General features: G+C 40.6%; 1 protein-coding gene and 2 pseudogenes across 12 annotated transcripts in view; 1 reads left to right on the forward strand and 2 right to left on the reverse strand.

Moving 5' to 3' along the window:
- The window catches only part of RAPGEF2 (Rap guanine nucleotide exchange factor 2), a 219,966-nt gene extending 201,142 nt beyond the window's left edge, over positions 1-18,824 (forward strand). For 2 of the 12 annotated variants that reach the window (XM_037058302.1, XM_037058303.1), the window contains 12 exons: positions 1,272-1,655; positions 3,121-3,332; positions 3,761-3,884; positions 4,515-4,538; positions 5,559-5,782; positions 7,560-7,766; positions 9,593-9,745; positions 10,490-10,612; positions 12,033-12,258; positions 13,026-13,582; positions 15,350-15,658; positions 16,796-18,812. In XM_037058302.1, coding sequence (XP_036914197.1) covers positions 1,272-1,655; positions 3,121-3,332; positions 3,761-3,884; positions 4,515-4,538; positions 5,559-5,782; positions 7,560-7,766; positions 9,593-9,745; positions 10,490-10,612; positions 12,033-12,258; positions 13,026-13,582; positions 15,350-15,658; positions 16,796-16,821 — 2,569 coding nt within the window. In that variant the 3' untranslated portion in view covers positions 16,822-18,812. Of the gene's footprint in view, positions 1-1,271; positions 1,656-3,120; positions 3,333-3,760; positions 3,885-4,514; positions 4,539-5,558; positions 5,783-7,559; positions 7,767-9,592; positions 9,746-10,489; positions 10,613-12,032; positions 12,259-13,025; positions 13,583-15,349; positions 15,659-16,795 lie in introns of all 12 variants that reach the window. The other 10 variants (XM_037058306.1, XM_037058311.1, XM_037058307.1 and 7 more) reach the window with 7 other exon arrangements.
- On the reverse strand, positions 8,515-8,881 carry LOC118995293 (small nuclear ribonucleoprotein G-like; annotated as a pseudogene).
- LOC118995294 (small nuclear ribonucleoprotein G-like) lies at positions 8,895-9,273 on the reverse strand (annotated as a pseudogene).
- Positions 18,825-19,616: the final 792 nt, after the last annotated feature.

Genomic DNA, 19,616 nt, shown 5'->3' on the forward strand with positions numbered 1-19,616 from the left:
TCCGAGCATGTCGGTGGCCCAAGGTCCATGTTTTCTGTCATGTTATTTGACAGAAACATGCAAAAGGCCACTTGGACAGAATTCCCACTGTTCTTGTTCTGTTTCTTCTTTTATGAGATTTGACTTCAGGAAACCATGTGTTTTTTAAAAAAAAAAATCGCAGGGCCAACATCTGGATTCTGTTTTCAACCAGCTGCTTACAAAGAGAAAGGAGCTCTGTCTCTGAGCTCCCGTCTCTGCCAATGGTGTTAACTAGTCATCAATCTTCGGTGGCCTCCGTTTCCTCGTGTGAAACACAGGAATAATATCTGTCCCACTGACTCGCAGGGTTTTTGTGAAAATCGGATATTTAAAAGTTAAGATCTGTTTTGGTTTTGTTCTACTCATAGAATCAAATGAGGGGAATGGCTTATAGGTTTTTTTGGTATTTGAATAAGTGAACTGGGATTGACCTAATATGAACCCATCAACAGCCCACAGAGTCTGGGAGAATAGAATGGTGACCCGTCTGATCTTCCTGCTTTCTCCTTAGAGCCTGCTGCTTTGTCTAATGTGAAATTTTTAATATAGTTATTTTCCATCATTTCTAGGGTAGAAAAAGTAAAATCTCAAAATCAAGAAAGGGCCAAAAAAAAAGCAGTCACAACTGGTGCACATGAAATTCCATGTGCTGTGTTAGTTTCCATCGACTTCGGCACAAGTTGTTCCCTGGTCTGGTGATGGAGGCAGCTGCCTTCTCATAGTCGGGCAGAATTCTTCCATCATTCAGTTTCCTGTTCTTTGAAACATTCTATAAGAAATAGCAGAGCCCTGGCTGGCATANTTTTGGTATTTGAATAAGTGAACTGGGATTGACCTAATATGAACCCATCAACAGCCCACAGAGTCTGGGAGAATAGAATGGTGACCCGTCTGATCTTCCTGCTTTCTCCTTAGAGCCTGCTGCTTTGTCTAATGTGAAATTTTTAATATAGTTATTTTCCATCATTTCTAGGGTAGAAAAAGTAAAATCTCAAAATCAGGAAAGGGCAAAAAAAAAAGCAGTCACAACTGGTGCACATGAAATTCCATGTGCTGTGTTAGTTTCCATCGACTTCGGCACAAGTTGTTCTCTGGTCTGGTGATGGAGGCAGCTGCCTTCTCATAGTCGGGCAGAATTCTTCCATCATTCAGTTTCCTGTTCTCTCAAACATTCTATAAGAAGTAGCAGTTTTCTGTAAAGGAAGATCATGAGACTGTTGCTTAGGCTTTGAATTCTGTGTCTTCCGTAGATACTACTTGAAGAACAACATGGAAACGGAAACCCTTTGTTCAGATGAAGATGCTCAGGAGTTGCTGAGGGAGAGTCAGATTTCCCTGCTGCAGCTCAGCACCGTGGAAGTCGCCACTCAACTCTCCATGCGGAACTTTGAACTCTTCCGCAACATCGAACCTACCGAGTATATAGATGATTTGTTTAAACTGAAATCAAAAACCAGCTGTGCCAACCTGAAGAAATTTGAAGAAGTCATCAACCAGGAAACATTTTGGGTAGCGTCGGAAATTCTGAGAGAGACAAACCAGCTGAAGAGGATGAAGATCATCAAGCATTTCATCAAGATAGCTCTGCACTGCAGGGAATGCAAGAATTTTAACTCCATGTTTGCAATCATCAGGTAAGAGAGCGTATCTGCTATAAGATTCAGTTCCGTTTGTCGGTTAAAATGCATATCAATCCAGGCGCACCACGTAATTTGTATCAGTGTAGTGGTTTTAATTGAGTCACCCTGAACAGTTTTTTTTCCCTCTGATTCCTAGTCTTAATCTTTAATTTAAAATCTCTTTAAGTGCTCATTTGGAGCCCAGAAAAATCTTTATTCACCACTTTTTATTTTTGAGCTATGCAATCTTGGGGAAATTATTTGAACTCAGAACATCAGTTTATTTCTCTGTGAAATAGCAACTTTCCAAAGAGTTATAGAGCAGATTAAATGATATACAATAGTCTGTCCCCCTTATCCTTGGAATATGTTCCAAGCCCACCAGTGGATGCCAGAAACCATGGATAGTACCAGACCCTTTATATACTATGTTTTTTTTCCTATTCATACATACCAGTGATAAAGTTCAACTTACAAATTAGGCACAGCAAGAGATTAATGATAGTAACTAATAATAAAATAAAACAATTATTACAACATACTGTAATAAAAGTTTTATGAATGGATTTGAGGCCACGATTAAGTAAATAAAAGCTATGTAACAAGCACTGCATTACTGTAACAGTTGATCCGATAACCCAGGTGGCCATTGAGTCACTAAGGGGTGGCCAGTGTGTACAGCATAGCGTGCTGGACAAAGGGATAAGTCACATTCCAGAGGGACAGAGCAGGAAGAAACTTTATTATACTGCTCAGAACACCGTGCAATTTAAAACTCATGATTGTGTGTTTCTGAGATTTTCCATGGAGTATTTTTGGAATGGAGTTAACCACAGGTAACAGACTGTGGACAGCAACACCCTGGGTAAGGGAGAGACCACTGTAATGTATGTGGAGTTTCATCAGTCCGCACAATGAAGGTGCCCAGTAAATGTTAATAATTTGTTCTCCTTTTGCGCACGTAAACTGAGGCTGGCAGAAAATACAAGCTGAAGCAATGGGCCATATTGATGTTGATGATGATAATTAGTCATCTTCGCTGCCTAGGAGTTTGATCATACTCTCCTTACTATTATGGCTTTAGTTCTGTTTTATTACTACAAGGTATTTGGCCAGTCTCTTACGTGCCCAGCACTGTGCTGTGCCTGGAGACAAAGCAAGGAAACAGAATTCTACCCGCACGATACTTTCTTGTGGTTTTACTCGTAGTACACAGCAGAAGGTGTAAGGGGAAGAGGAGTAAAGCTAACACCCCAGTGAGGCATGTGACCTTTATACTGACCCTGATTCCATCTTCCATTCTCATTACCTAGAATTATCAATCATTTCTAATGAGTCTTTCTGTACTTGTTATGTATAAAAAGCATTCACACAGAGGTGCTGTATGTTAATACGTCCACAACGCACTGTTTTGCCTCCTTCTTTCCATAAGGATGAGTCATTTTATTTCATATCACTTTTCTTTTTTTTTTCCTCTCAGTGGCTTAAACCTGGCACCAGTAGCAAGATTGCGAACCACCTGGGAAAAACTTCCCAATAAATATGAAAAGCTATTTCAAGATCTCCAAGACCTATTTGATCCTTCCAGAAACATGGCAAAATATCGCAATGTCCTCAATAGTCAGAACCTACAACCTCCCATAATCCCTTTGTTCCCAGTTATCAAGAAGGATCTCACGTTTCTTCATGAAGGTAAATACAAAGTGAAGGATGTCTACTTTCACTTGTGGAGGCAGAGCATACATGCCAGAATTGAGACGTACAAACTGGGGGGCTGGCTGGGGTGGGAGTAAAAGGCAGAAAACTGTGCTTGAACAACAATGAAAACATTTTTTTAATCATTTAAAAAAAGAGGGAAGTACAAATCAGTACCTGCAAAATAGTCGTGGGGATGTACATACAGCACAAGGAACATAGTCAATACAGTGTAATAGCTATGTATGGTGTCAGGTGGGAAGATCAGGTCATAAATTTGTAGTTGTCTAACCCCATGTTGTACCCCTGAAACTAACCTAAAATGATACTGAATGCAGAATGTAATCGAGAAATAAAATTAAAAAATACAATTAAAAAAAAGAGTAAGTGCCATCTAATCCTCCTTTCTTCTTTGGGTATTACAGGAAATGACTCAAAAGTCGATGGGCTGGTCAATTTTGAGAAGCTAAGAATGATCGCAAAAGAAATCCGTCATGTGGGCCGAATGGCTTCGGTGAACATGGACCCTGCCCTCATGTTCAGGACTCGGTGAGTGTGTCACCTTCGGTGGCACGGGTGGGGTTGGAGGAGGTTGAGTTGAGAGCTCCTTAATAAATGAAAATCTGAATGTTTATATTTGTAGCTTGGCAGAAACCCTATTAGGTCATGAGAGACTCTCCATTGAGCTCTAATGTGGAATAAGTGTCTTATCCTATATCAAGAGCACTTTTGACTGCCAGTATAAACAGTTTGTCCTTCAGACATTTTTCATTTAAAATGAGGCACAACTATGTGTTCCTTATTTTTCAGAACAATCACTTGCACAGCTAAAACTCATACTTAGTATTATGAACTCGAATAGCTAAAAATAACCCAAAGAGTATTGTTTTAATATGCACACAATGTTTTTAGCAGTCAGTGTCGTGAAAAACGATGAGGCCATTGAAGGAGAGAACAGGAGTTCAGTCTCCTTTTAAAACAAAAGATTTAAATACATTTATCTCCTGAGCCACATAAATATTTCTGGTACAGTTGTGTGTGTGAGGTGATTATGCAGTTTAATGTTTGTGGGCTTCTTGTACTGCTTATTCAGAAGTCTAGTCCTTTCTTTCTGAGCTTGTGATCTCTCTGTCTCTCTTTCTACACCCATGCTTCAATCTCCATGGCTCTCACTTACAGGAAGAAGAAATGGAGGAGTTTGGGGTAAGTGGTGGAGACCGTGAATACCCACACACAGTTCTTATTCTGCTCATTGCATTGTTTTCTTACCTGCTGTCTTTTTCTGATGCTTTGCATTTTTGCATTTTTTTCTTAACCCTCTTGCTCTAGCAGAATTTTTGTTGGCAAACTGATTTCAAGTTTAATCTGTTGGGGCTTTTGCTTTTGAGGTCATGATCCATGCGAGCTGTGAAATGATTGATGATGGTTCCGGGGAACTGTAGGTCAGACATGCTTCTGAGCTTTCAGAAAGACTTTAATTTAATGTAATTTCTGTGTTTTCAAATGGGAAACGCTTAAAGGGGGTGAGGGGAGGAAGGATGTGCAATTGAAATACCATTGCACAGATATTTGAGAAGTAAATGCAGGTAATATGAAAGCTGCCCCTAGGTGTTAAAACTAAATTTTTTTACAGCTCAACTAACTACTGTTTTCATTCTATAAACCAATTCTTTCAAAAAACAATTCTTAACAATTCATGTGCTAGTTTCTATACATATATGTTTATATTTGCATGACCGTTTTATTAACAGTTTGACCATATTACTTTAGAAACTCACTACATTTAACCCAGGGAATAAGAAAACAATGTTAAACATCTAGCTAATTTTTTAAATCTCTGTAAAGCACCCTCTTTAGGAGGAGTAAATTTAATGTAAATCCTAATTATAACTGTATTTTTGCATGAACTTTTATATGTAATTATTAGTATTTGCTGGCTTCTCTGAGAGGACTGCCTTGAATGCTCTGTAGATGTAAAAAGCAGAATTTCCTACTTGGAGCAACACAGGCACCAAACATACATACGTATGTATGCAGGAGTCTTTTTTAAGTTAAAAAAAATTTTAATTCGTATTATTCTATCCTCCTTTGTAATAGTTTACTTACCAAAATGAAGCATGTGACCTTTTGAACATAGACTATTTATCTAAGTCTTGGCACGTTTCAAAAAGATAAGTAATCCCACGCTGGAGTGAGCCGCATATCTGCCTTTTCGTCTTCCAGGTCCCTCAGCCAGGGTAGTACAAACGCAACGGTGCTAGACGTTGCTCAGACAGGTGGTCACAAAAAGCGGGTACGTCGTAGTTCCTTTCTCAATGCCAAAAAGCTTTACGAAGATGCCCAAATGGCTCGAAAAGTGAAGCAGTACCTGTCCAATTTGGAGCTAGACATGGATGAGGAGAGTCTTCAGACGCTATCCCTGCAGTGCGAGCCAGCAACCAACACATGTGAGTGTTTCCTTCCAGGGGCTGCGACATCTGACTGGTGGAATGCGGGCTTGTTTCCTGTGCAGTGGTGACAAAAATGGGGCTTAATGCAGATGGGAAAGGCCTTTCCTGAGACACCTTGACCGCTACTGTCGAATACCATTTAGCACTGTCCTAAGCCCGGCCTCATGTCCAACGGGTTAGTGTAGGGAGAACGACACTGTAGACTTATTTAGGGTGACTGCTGTTTTGTTCCTATTCCAGCACAGCCAATATGCAGGCAGGGGACACATGAGTGGATGTGTCTCCCATTTGCGACCCTTGTTTTCTCACACAGATCCTTCCAAAGTGATGGGCAAACCGCAAGGGGTGAGGGGCCCAGGAGGTCAGAGCAGGGCAGAACCAAGTATACTGGCTGCCCTTTATCCCCTCAGCCCAGCCAGCACCCAACATTATGTTTAGCCACCAAGTAAAGCAGTAATTCTGTGAGTTCTGCTACACAGTGAACCATGTGTGTGAGGCTCACATGGTGAGCCTAGTGTGAGGTGTCCCAGCCTTTAAAAATCTGACCAGGCTAGAAATGGGGGTAGTTTTCTCTTTATCTGCATCTGTATCTGTATAACAGGGGCATTTCTTGTTTAGGGCATGGCCAGGTCTTTTATGGGCAGCTTTGAGGATACGTTCTGTAAAATACGTAGGTGACTTGAGAAAATTCAAATCCTGGGTTTACACAAGGCGCTGTGGAAGCTCTGTGTCAGGATGAACAGCTTGTCCTCCAAGGTCAGGCTGGTCTGAGTTCACTTCCTGTTTGTTCCTCCTCCTAGCAAGGTCACCTTAGGCAAAGTACTTGAACTCCCTAATTCTTAGTTTCTTCATGTGTAAATGCAGGAAGTATACACATGTCATTGAGTTGTGCTTAATATTAATGTATAATACATATAGCATTTAATTGTCCTATTAAATTGGTTTGCTTTCTGGCTACCATGGAGTTATACTCAGTATATTCCCCAAGCAGTATTGGCTGCTATTAGCTAACATAATTCTACCCCATAGAAGAGAGAATTTGACAGTANGTTCACTTCCTGTTTGTTCCTCCTCCTAGCAAGGTCACCTTAGGCAAAGTACTTGAACTCCCTAATTCTTAGTTTCTTCATGTGTAAATGCAGGAAGTATACATATGTCATTGATTTGTGCTTAATATTAATGTATAATACATATAGCATTTAATTGTCCTATTAAATTGGTTTGCTTTCTGGCTACCATGGAGTTATACTTAGTATATTCCCCAACCAATATTGGCTGCTATTAGCTAACATAATTCTACCCCATAGAAGAGAGAATTTGACAGTAAAGACTATAATTGATACCATTCATTAAAAACTAAGCTCACGTATATAAGGACTTTAGATACCATATTAGAAAAACAATTCCCTACAATTTTTCTGTTGTAGATTTTATGATATAGGTGTGTTTTTGTGTGTGTACACCCATGATGTATTGAACTATCCATGTTTTTCTATTTTTATTTTTATTGTGGTCTTTAATAGTATAATCATCTTGAGATAGTGAGCTTCATAAGGTAAATACCTTTGCCTGTCATGCCTTGAATATTTTCTGTAAGCAGGGCTCTCCCCTGCCGCCTCATTTTTGTACCAGGTGTAGGTGGGCACCAGGAAGAAAAGAGACACATTTTAGTATTCTACCTGCAGAAAGTGTTCATGCAGTTGTGGCTTTATCTCCTGTGTGGTTACTAACATCTTAAATGTCTTGTTCTGTTTTCAAACCAAACAACGATCAGTGCCTAAGAATCCTGGTGACAAAAAGCCTGTCAAAACCGAGACCTCCCCAGTGGCTCCGAGGGCGGGGTCGCAACAGAAAGCACAGGCCCAGTCACAGCCCCAGCAGCCGCAGCCCGCTCACAAGGCCAGCCAAGGACTGCAGGTCCCTGCTGTGTCCCTCTACCCGTCACGAAAGAAAGTGCCTGTGAAAGACCTCCCACCCTTTGGTAGGTGATTAAGTTCATGCGCTCTTTGGATGCTGTACACTCTCATTTTTTTCCGATATGGAAAAAATGCTTGTCTTAGATACCTTTGTCTAGTATTCTTTTTTTTAAAGATTTTTTTATTTATTTATCTTTAGGGGGAAGGGAAGGAGAGAAGGAGAGAAATATCAATGTATGGTTGCCTCTGGTGTGTCCCCTGCTGGGAACTGGCCTGCAACCCAGGCATGTGCCCTGACTGGGAATCTAACCAAGATTGTCTGGTTTGCAGGCCTGTACTCAATCCACTGAGCTACACCAGCCAGGGCTGTCTAATATTCTTGAGTCTCCCCCGGATTATTACCTCTTAATAAAGCATTAATGTTTAGGAAGTTAAACTTGACTTTTGTCACTGAAAAGGACAGATTTTACAGAGTTTCTCATTTGAGCATGCTCATCCATTATCATGGGGGAATGGGCACATGGGGTGGAGAAATTATGCTTTTACTAATTAATTTAAATGAAGTACAGAAGTTGCTTTGTCCGTATACATTATTTAAACTAGTTTTGTTGTATAATCAATGAATTACTGAAATTTAGGCAGCATATTTTTAGGCGAAATGATTTGTCTGGAGGTGAATTCTTATTCGTTGAATCCCTAATTCTCAAAACTTGGTGGGGGCCCCATCACTCATAATGAATTTCTGAATGGTCGGGAGCCAAAATGCGCTTCATTTTTTTTCCTATTAAAAGTAATAGATCTAGTTTAGCCCCTTTATGTAAGTGGTGCAACAAAAATCTTTTTTGACCAATACAGAAGTTTATTTAACAAAAGTTCCTTGTGAAAATGTGCATGACCTGATTTTTGTGTTGTAGTCAAACAGGTGCCATTGGGAGGGGGCGTGTGGAAGCAGGTACTTTCTCTGGTGAACACAGCCGCTCCTGGTGCTTGTTCCAAGGCTTCTAACACGATGATACCATTTCCTTGCATTACCGCCATTCCAGTATCGTTCGGTTGCCCCCTGACCGCCATCTCCACACATTTATCTCTCACAAGATTGATGTCATAAAGGCATCAGATCCCCGTAATATTCCTTGACATGTCCGTCATCATTTAATGTCAATGACAACTTCTTGTCCATAAATCTTTTAAATTTAGNAAATCTTTTTTGACCAATACAGAAGTTTATTTAACAAAAGTTCCATGTGAAAATGTGCATGACCTGATTTTTGTGTTGTAGTCAAACAGGTGCCATTGGGAGGGGGCATGTGGAAGCAGGTACTTTCTCTGGTGAACACAGCCGCTCCTGGTGCTTGTTCCAAGGCTTCTAACACGATGATACCATTTCCTTGCATTACCGCCATTCCAGTATCGTTCGGTTGCCCCCTGACCGCCATCTCTACACATTTATCTATCACAAGATTGATGTCATAAAGGCATCAGATCCCCATAATATTCCTTGACATGTCCGTCATCATTTAATGTCAGTGGTAACCTCTTGTCCATAAATCTTTTAAACTTAGGAGGGTGAGCTTTGCTATCTACTCAGGAAGCTCAAAAATACCTCCAACTAGCCAAAATTATTTTTGGCTGAACTATACTGGTATATGTATAAGGACACAATGTTAATAAAAATTTTTTTTAAAAAGCTGGTAGGAAAGAGTTTCCTTAAATAAAATAGGGCACTGGTAACTAAGATAGTTCCTGCCCGATTACAGCCTGTCTGCGGGTTGGGCAAGAGGCTTAGAGTAAATCCTTTGGCTCCTTCTTCCTGATCCGCAGCATCTCATTTTTAGAGTTTGGGGAAGATCGAGAAAAGAATACCTTTAAAATTATTTTCTTTCTCTTACAGGCATAAACTCTCCACAAGCTTTGAAGAAAATTCTTTCTTTGTCTGAAGAAGGAAGTCTGGAGCGGCACAAGAAACAAGCAGAAGATACGATATCAAATGCGTCTTCACAGCTTTCTTCCCCCCCCACTTCTCCACAGAGTTCTCCGCGGAAAGGTAGGTTAAGTCACTTACTGTTTCCTTTTATAGCCGTCTATACATTGCAGGTAGAAAAAAAATTCAGAGTTCTGTTATTAGGTCATTTTCTGTATTATAGAGTCATTTAAAACAATATAACAATCAATGGATGTTTTGTCTTCTCAGTTTATAAATTTGGAAAAATTAGGATATTTTTAATCTTATAGGAAGTAGTGCTAAACTTGTAACTACCCAGGGCCTTCAAAAATACATTTAAATGTTTTATTAATTGTAAGTGTAGAAACGATTCTGTTATACCAAAAGTTGTTCTAGCTAAATAGGATTGTATAACATTAATTACAAAGTAGAGAGCTTTAAAAACAAGAAAAACTAATACTTTCCTGATTTATTTTTTCATTGTATTAACATGGGTCTTGATTACCTTCTCTGTTGCTACTTCTTTTTGTTTTTGAAAAGATTAGGTTTTAGGCAGTCAAACTCCCCTCCTTATGCTGACGCTTTCTTACGTTAGAACAGTAGATTCCCCCATATAACCCTCCAGATTACTTCCTTCTACCCTGTGATTGAATGGGTATAAACTAGTAATGGCTGAGACAGTTTTGCCTAGAGAGAAGCCACAAGCTAAAGAAATTGTGAGATTTCACTGAAGCAACAAATACCTCTTACGCTTTACTTTTCAGACATCTGTGCATTTTGTGTGGGTATCAGTCTCTACTGTTCTTGAACAGATACAGCTAAATTCTTTTCTCATCCTGTTGTTAGGTGGCAATGGCAGTCAGCTGAGATCTTTTGGCTCCGGGCAGTTGGACTTAACCAGTTCCTCCTCTTCTCTTGGAAGTGAGAACAGTAACAAGAATAACAATGCACCACGGACCTATGGGATAGGTGGGGTTTATAGAACCAAAAAAACGGGGTGGGAAAGAAGAATTACCTCATTTGTTAAGGAAAATGGGAGAATTCCTCTAAATGTCAGGTGCTCTGTCTGAGTGACTAGTATCCAGAGATGGTCTTGAGCAGACTGTTCAAGGAAGGTTTTAGGTCTTATCTGTCAGAACTTAGAGTGTGGTCCATGAAAAGACATTTCTTAGAGAACACGTTAAATCTTATCAAGACCTGTGCAACCTTTAAAAAATAAATCAGGAATTAACAAGTTACTAAAAGGACGTGGAAGTACTATTTAGAAAATAAATTGGTAATATTTAGGTGCTCTAGATTTAACTTTTTTATTAGGTAAGTGGCATTGACAAATTACATTGCATACATATAATTATGCAAAATCAGTATTTAAAGCGCATGGCATCCTTAGTCATGTTGGTCAAAAAATGTGTAGTGAAAAAAAATTAGATGTTTTTCATTAAAAATATCAAGGTAAGCCTCTTCTTTTGTGACTTCCAAATTTATTTTTAACAATAAAGGGGAGTTAAAGGTCAAAAAATAGACATCTGTTCAGATATTTTAAAGTGATGGTCTAGGGAGAGAATGGAGGTTTTGTACATTATAGCCTTCAAAACAATTGGCTTTTATGCAGTTTGTCTAGTATATTATTAATGTTAAAAACCAAATGACAGCCCTGGCTCAGTGGATTGAGTGCCTGCTGGCAAACCTAAAGGTCACTGGTTCGATCCCCAGTCAGGGCACATGCCTGGGTTGTGGGCCAGAAACCCAGTTGGGGGTGTGCGAGGGGCAACTGATTTCATGTACCTCTTGCTCGTTGATGTTTCCCTCCTTCTCTTTCTCCCTCCCTTCCCCGATCTCTAAAGGTACAGAAATAAAATCTTTTTAAAAAAGAAAAAAAATGATAGAAGTCCAAAGGTTTTTCCCCCCATGTTTTATTTCTTAATGCTTTTATGTCCATTTAAACGTATAAATATAACACGTATTTCCAGCTTAACTATTCTGTGCCATAAAGTTCTAAAAACTGGAAACAAGACTACTGACTTTGCAGTTTGCAAAACTATACTTAAAAAATCTGATCGTAGTTATTCTTCATCGTTTCTTTTAAACAGACTAATAATATTCAAGGAAGCTGTAGTCTAGTTGTGCCGTGATTTTTGCATCATCTCTGTCTCATGGAGCAGTGTTTCCTTTTTTCCTCTTTAAACTTTCATTAAGCAAGTTAAGCTTCAGTCCAGTATAACTCTACTTTGTCTCAGTCACCTGCTCTCCACAAGTAAAATGCATTTTTTCTCACTTCAGTGATGATATCGTTGGTCTACGTTTGATTTTTGCTTCTACTTGGGGAGATGTCCCTTTTAATGTTTTACACTGACAGCGTCTCATTAATATGGTTGTATTTCCCATGCAGGCTATACTTTGGCTCCCAGTGGTACTGTGGATAATTTTTCAGATTCTGGTCACAGTGAAATTTCTTCACGGTCCAGTATCGTCAGCAATTCTTCCTTTGACTCGGTTCCGGTCCCGCTGCGCGATGAGAGGCGCCAGAGACACTCCGTGAGCATCGTGGAAACGAACCTAGGCGTGGGCAGGACGGAAAGGAGGACCGTGATGGAGCCGGATCAGTACAGCTTAGGGTAGATGCCTTTTTTTGAGTGTTGTTTTACATTCTTTCTTCCATCTTTTCGTCTTGAGTCCTTTTTCCCTGATGTGTATTTACATTTATTTTACATAATGCCTAAGAAATTTTCTCCCATCCCAGTGACCAATTTTCACAATACCTGGATTATTTTTTAAGACTTTATTTATTTATTTTTAGAGAGAGGGGAAGGGAGGGAGAAAGAGAGGGAGAGAAACATCAGTCGGTTGCCTCTCTCACACTCCCCCAGTTCGGGGACCTGGCCTGCAACCCAGGCATGTGCCCTGACCTGGAATTGAACTGGTGATCTTTCGGTTTGCAGGACGATGCTCAATCCACTGAGCCACACCAGTCAGGGCCACAACATCTGGATTATTAAGAATCATGCTATTTTTGTTGGGCTTTTCGAGTTAGGTTTATTCTTATTGGAATTGTTCCGTGCTGTAGACAGAGGGTGACTTCAGAGTGTATCTTAGTTCTTTTGTGTGAGCTGTCTCTTAAAACATTATCAGATTATATTGAGCCTTGTAAGGAAAATGCTTATTTATAAGCCAGTAATTTTTCTTTTCTCACTGTATTAATTTTATGGTGATGACAAGGTGGGAAAATTAGACATAGCAGAACAGGCCACTGTATGCTATTCAGTAGTGCTTTCATCCTCTTCTGGGATGAAAGAAAGCCACCTTTCCGGAGAAAAGTGTTTTTGTTGTATCATAGGTGTATTAGTTAACAATCTTGCTTTCTCTTTTTCTTTTAACCACTTAGGTCCTACGGACCAATGTCTGAGAGTCGGGGTTTATATGCTACAGCGACAGTAATCTCTTCTCCAAGCACAGAGGAGCTTTCCCAAGACCAAGGGGATCGTGCTTCGCTCGATGCTGCGGACAGTGGTCGTGGGAGCTGGACCTCGTGCTCCAGTGGTTCCCATGATAATATACAGACCATCCAGCACCAGAGGAGCTGGGAAACACTTCCATTCGGGCACACTCACTTTGATTATTCAGGGGATCCTGCAACTGTATGGGCCTCAAGCAGCCATATGGACCAATTTATGTTTTCTGATCACAGCACAAAGTATAACAGGCAAAATCAAAGTAGGGAGAGTCTTGATCAAGCCCAATCCCGGGCAAGCTGGGCATCTTCCACTGGCTACTGGGGAGAAGACTCAGAAGGTGACACAGGCACAATAAAGCGAAGGGGTGGCAAAGATGTTTCCATTGAAGCTGAAAGCAGCATGCCGTCTGTGACCACAGAAGAAACCAAGCCTGTTCCCATGCCTGCCCATATAGCTGTGACATCAACTACTGCCAAGGGACTTATTGGTAAGCTTATCGGAGAGCTCGTCCTGTTTGGATCCTGTGTGTGGTCTAACTTATTTCAAAAGTTAAATTATGTTGTGTAGCTCCATTCCTCATTTGATGCACTGTTGTATAGGGCCTGCAATAAATATTGGTTAAGAGCTCAGGTCCCGTGGTCGGGTACATGTATTTTCCAGCAGAGTGTACATTCAGTACTTCTTAGCTAACAGAATCAGTAGGCAGTTATGGTTGTTTTCTGGTCTCATACTGATCTCCCTGAAAATTGTCAGAAAGGATGAACATGCTTCCTGTAGAGGAAGAGTTTTTATTTATTTGAAACTGTTAAATATTTTATTGTTTTGTTTCCTTGAATTGTCCTTAGAACTTTATACTTTCCTACTTAAAACTGTCTTACTGATTTTTGATCTGCAGACAAATTGTTTCTGTGCTAAACAAATTCTCTTCGTACACCACGAAGAGAGGGACAAGGGACAGGGTGCTAAGAGAGAGCATAATGAGTTAAGAGCTTAGCAGTTGGGCAGATTGGGGTTGAAATCACTGTTTTGCTACTTTTCTAGCTTTGTGGCTTGGAGCAGCGCACTGAGCTACGTCTGTTTCCTCATCTGTAAAATGAGTTTAGCCATTTCTCCTAATACAGTTGGTGTGAGGATTAAAGGAATCCTCTGTGAGGCACTTAGAACAGCTCCTGGATGTTAACTGATAAGTGCATGAAAGATGCTATTGCTTTGCTCCTGCTGTTTCTGTTGTCTAGTGTCTCATGTTCCCTCCGTCCCATGGGGATGAATTTTCTATGACACAGGCAGCATCTGTATAACTGCAGCGTAGAAACATCATAGAATATAGAGGGAGAAGTTCTGGAGTCTGTAATCGTTATAGACATCTCTTGTATTAGGGAAACTAGTTATTTTACCATGTACATAGTCATGGGGGGGTGTCAAATTTAATGTCCTTTGCAGGTGAATAAGGAGCTAGCGGTTAATACCTATTAGGTTGCAAATTTTAAAGCACTTTCATCTAACAAACTACTTTTTAATGCAAAGGAAAGAAAAAGGATTTTTAGTTCCTAACAGTTAAGTCTAGAAAGGTCAAGAAAATGAAACTTTGATTTTAGTTGCCTTGACAGATTTCATGTTCTGGGTCATGAACATGAATAAAAGAATTTTAAGAGAAATACATACCTTATGCATAGTTGTGGAGCTTTTAAATTTGCATCATTTTTTGGTAGCACTTGTCCAAATTTATTTTCATTCACTGTTTTCCAAAGTGGGGCCCAAGACCTGAAGTCACGTGGCATTGACTGTCAGCCAGATAAGGGAAAATGCCCAGCAAAGTGGGGTTGCCTACCTTGTCCCCTGGGGCAGGGCAAGAGGGAGGGACTTTTACCAGGCACTACCAACATGTTCCAGGCATACTCCTGGGTACTTCCTATGCTCTCTCTCTTTGCTTAATCTTTCCAATAAACCCAAGGGTTAGCTGGTAACCTTATTACTATTTTAGAGTTAAGACAAGCTTTTAAGTAGTTCTTTTAGCATTAAGGGTATGGAGACTGCTTAGTAACTTCTCTCACCAGTGGTTTGGCCCGTACGAATATTTGGTTCAGTTAACATCCATCCCCTTGCCTGCCGTACCCCCCACTTCTGTCCCATACCACACAAAATCCCATTTGCTATACTGTCTTAATAATTATTTTATAGGCTTTTATGAACATGAGTGGCAGGAAATATTCTTCCACAACCCTTTTTAATGGCTGGTGCCTTGTCTCCACTACAGCGCGGAAGGAGGGCAGGTACCGAGAGCCCCCGCCCACCCCTCCCGGCTACATTGGCATTCCCATCACGGACTTCCCAGAAGGGCATTCCCACCCGACCAGGAAACCTCCGGACTACAACGTGGCGCTTCAGAGATCCCGGATGATCGCCCGCTCCTCCGACGCCGCCGCCGGGCCTTCCCCGCCACAGCAGCCGCACGCGCATCCCGCAGGCGGCAGGCCGGTGAACAAGCCGCAGTGGCATAAACCCAACGAGTGCGACCCGCGCCTCGGCCCCTATCAGTCTCAGGGGTTTTCCACCGAGGAGGACGGTACATACTCATTCTTAAAACCGTGAAGTTAGATGTGTTCGCTTATGCTGCCTATGTAGGCTTGCCAAGGTGTTTCTGTTTCTTTAACACGGTGATCACCGTTTTTAGCCACATCCTACCCGTTTTCCAGAGTTCCAAATTTAGGGTTAAAGCTTTTGCCTGCTTTTGTTTGTTTGCTTGCTTCTTGCTTTGTTTTCTAAAGGGCTCAAGAAATACCACAGATGGCAGAAGTGTGGTCACTTGTAATAAAGTGTGTTCGAGGCTGGATTTACCTCCTCATTCTCAAAGTGTTCTGTGAAAAGGTTGGATTTGGACTTTTAATGAGTTCCAAGTGAGAGTCTGAGAAATACACTTCTATACCTACTTTGCCTTCCTTCTAAAGTGCTCCCTCAAGCTGTAATGAAGAGGAAGAAGGAGATCATGTCCCCGGGCCCCCCTTCTTTTTTTAAGTTTTGATTTTAACATGTTTTGGTATGCAAAATAATCATTCTAGAAAAAAGCAAAACATAATAAATGGAAATTGCTTATAATCCCGCCACTGACAGATAACCACTATTACCATTTGGTTTTCGATCCTTCTAGACTTTTTTATGTGTACATGAGTGCATATTATTTTAAAAGTCACATGCTATTTTATAACTTGTCAGTGAAGTCATTGTTAATGTAACTCATTAACTTTCCAATCTGTAAGTATACAATATGTTTTTTATATTGTGTATATATTTAAATACATGCATCATGTATGCTTTATTTTTATTTTAAAGTTTTTATTATTAATAATCCTCACCTAGAGAAAAAGGCAAGGGCTTTAAGAATACTAAAAAGAGCCCTGGCTGGTGTGGCTCAGTGGATTGGGTGCTGGCCTGCAAAGCAAAGGGTCGCTGGTTCAATTCCCAGTCAGGGCACATGCCTGGGTTGCGGGCCCGGTCCCCAGTGGGAGGCATGCAAGAAGTAACAACACACTGATGTTTCTCTTTCCCTCTCCCTCTCTCTCTCTAAAAATAAATAAATAAAATACCTTTAAAAAAGAATAGTTAAGGAATTTTTACTGAGTGCGTCAGTGAACGTATTCTCTCTTAGCATAAGAGTGACTGGTTCATCGGTCTTTTTTTCTCTCTGTCCTGGTTGTGTTTGCAGAAGACGAACAAGTATCTGCTGTTTGAGGCACAGGCTCTCTTGGACCCAGCGTGAGCCACCTACAAGGAGAGCACAAGAAGACGTCCCTAGCATTGGAGCCTTGGAACTCACATCCTGAGGATGGTGGACCAGTTTGCCTCCTTCCCTGCCTTAAAAAGCAGCATGGGGCTCTTCTCCCCGTCTTCCTTTCCCCTTTGCATGTGAAATACTGTGAAGAAACTGCCCTGGCACTTTTCAGACTTTGTTGCTGCCTGCCACATCACACAGTATCATTCCCGATTCCAAGATCATCACAACACGATGATTCACCCTGGCTGCACTTCTCAATGCCTGGAAGGGTTTTGTAAAATCTTCCTTTTAGATTTCAATCCAGTCCTAGCCCTTGGTCTCGTTGGGATGACGAGAAAAGCTAGCCATTGAACTTCTCGGGGCCTTTAACCCACCAAGGAAGACCAAGAAAAACAATGAAATCCTTTGAGTACAGTGCTTGTCCACTTGTTTACAGTGTCCTTCTTTTTTTTAAAATGAGTTTAAAGATTGTGTTTAAAGAGTAAATGTTATATCCACTTAATAATTACAGTATTATTTTGAACCTTTAAGTAGGGTTGCCAGCCTGGCTTTCTAAGAAACCAAATGTGCCGGACAGGGTGCAGTCACACCAAGAAGAAGTGAAGACCTGGCTTGTGGCCCTGTCCCCATGTCTTCAGGCCTCACCCGTGAAGTGCCCTATCCTGGAGAAGTATAAACTGTCGGCCACTCACTTAGATACCAAGACACCCCATCCGCCCCTTCCCCAGAGGGTGGGGTTCTTCGGTACATCTGTTTGCACATGGCCAGGGGAGGGAAATGGGACTCTTGTGTCCTGTGTCTGAGCCTTATGGAGTGCAGGACAGTGTCATTTGAGGGTGTGTCCTGCTCCATTGAGATGGATGGCAACCCCCGCCCCCCTTTTTTAAGTTATGTTTCTTTGATTTTTGTTAATTTAGTTTTAGGGATTTCTTCTGTTTGTTTTTAAAGAGAAGTGTTTATAACTGGATAGCATTGCAGTGAAAAGCAGCTTGGGGTGCTGGCGCTAGTGCCGGCTGTGAATACTGCTCTTTCAAGACAGCCTCCCTTTACCGAATTGGCTTTAGGGAATAAACAAGCCTTTCACGTGGTCGGAGATCAGAAGATCACACACTTGGTTAGATGCGCCAGCCTCTGCCAGGTGGGCCAGTCGCCTAAGACTGACCTGGAAGCGGCTTTTTGGACGCTATGGGTAGAGAAGGCCTAAGTGTAGCAACCACCTGCTCACAGCTGCTATTAACCCTGTCATGACTGAAATGACCCCTCCACTCTATTTTTGTGTTGTTTTTGCACAGACTCCGGAAAAGTGAAGGCTGCCAATCCGAGTAGTACTCAAATGTGAGGAACTGCTGGTCTTGGATTTTTTTTTTCCATTAAATTCAGCTGATCATATTGATCAGTAGATAAACGTAAATAGCTTCAAATTTTAAAAAGTCGAATTGCAGTGTTTTTTCACTGTATCAAACAATGTCAGTGCTTTATTTAATAATTCTCTTCTGTATCATGACATTTGTCTACTTATATATTACATTGTCAATTAAGCATTTGTAATTTTACATGTAATATGCATTATTTGCCAGTTTTATTATATAGGCTATGGACCTCATGTGCATATAGAAATACAGAAATCTAGCTCTACCACAAGTTGCACAGATGTTCTCTAAGCATTAAGTAATCGTAGAACCTAGGACTGCTAATCTCAGTTCGCTCTGTGATGTCAAGTGCAGAATGTACAATTAACTGGTGATCTCCTCATACTTTTGATACTACTTGTACCTGTATGTCTTTTAGAAAGACATTGGTGGAGTCTGTATCCCTTTTGTATTTTTAATACAATAATTGTACATATTGGTTATATTTTTGTTGAAGATGGTAGAAATGTACTATGTTTATGCTTCTACACCCAGTTTGTATAAGCTGGAAAATAAATAAATATAACAGAAAGCCTTGTCTATATTCTTAATGAATCGTGCATGCTTCTTATTATCCAAGTGTAATAAAGCCCTCGAGTCTCACAGCAGGGGCAAGTCCTTGGGAGACTGAGAAGACCTATTTAGTCCCCAAACTGCCCAAGAGGCTATTCTTTTAGGTAGCTTTCTGTTGATTTAAAGAAAAGAAATTAATATCATTAATGTTAACATAAATTAAACTATTCAGATTCACAGTGTTTCCTGAGATTCAGTGAAAAATGAGGATGGTATCACTATATTTACATAGTATTTGTCTCTTCTCAACCTTTTCCAATTTCCCAATCAAATCTCTGTAGGACATAATATTTTGATCCCTAGTGTATTTACTGAGAAACGACCTCAGAGAACTTAAACTGACATTGAAGATCATGACCACTAAGAGTAATTTAGCTAATGATTTAGGATTTCTAATGAGTACATAAAATACTGTTATGTCTATGAATTCCCATGTGTGGTAAGTCTGTTTAATATTTCAGTCTATCGGAAGGGCACCTGTTTGTTGAAAGGTAAAAAATCAGTTAAGCAACAACCTAATGAAGCACACTTTGAAATCAAGGACTCACCCTGGCTGCTGTGACTCAATGGATTGAGTGCATGCCGTAAACCAAGGGGTTGCCAGTTCAATTCCCAGTCAGGGCACATGCCTGGGTGGCAGGCCACGTCCCCCAGTACGGGCACTTGAGAGGCAACCACACATTGAGGTTTCTCCCCCTCTCTCTTTCTCTCCCCCTCTCTCTAAAAACGAATAAATAAAATCTTTAAAAAAAGAAGAAATCAAGGACTCA

Source organism: Sturnira hondurensis, unplaced genomic scaffold (assembly GCF_014824575.4).
Source record: "Sturnira hondurensis isolate 20B ecotype Veracruz unplaced genomic scaffold, ASM1482457v3 Scaffold0010128, whole genome shotgun sequence".
Taxonomy (NCBI): Eukaryota; Metazoa; Chordata; class Mammalia; order Chiroptera; family Phyllostomidae; genus Sturnira; species Sturnira hondurensis.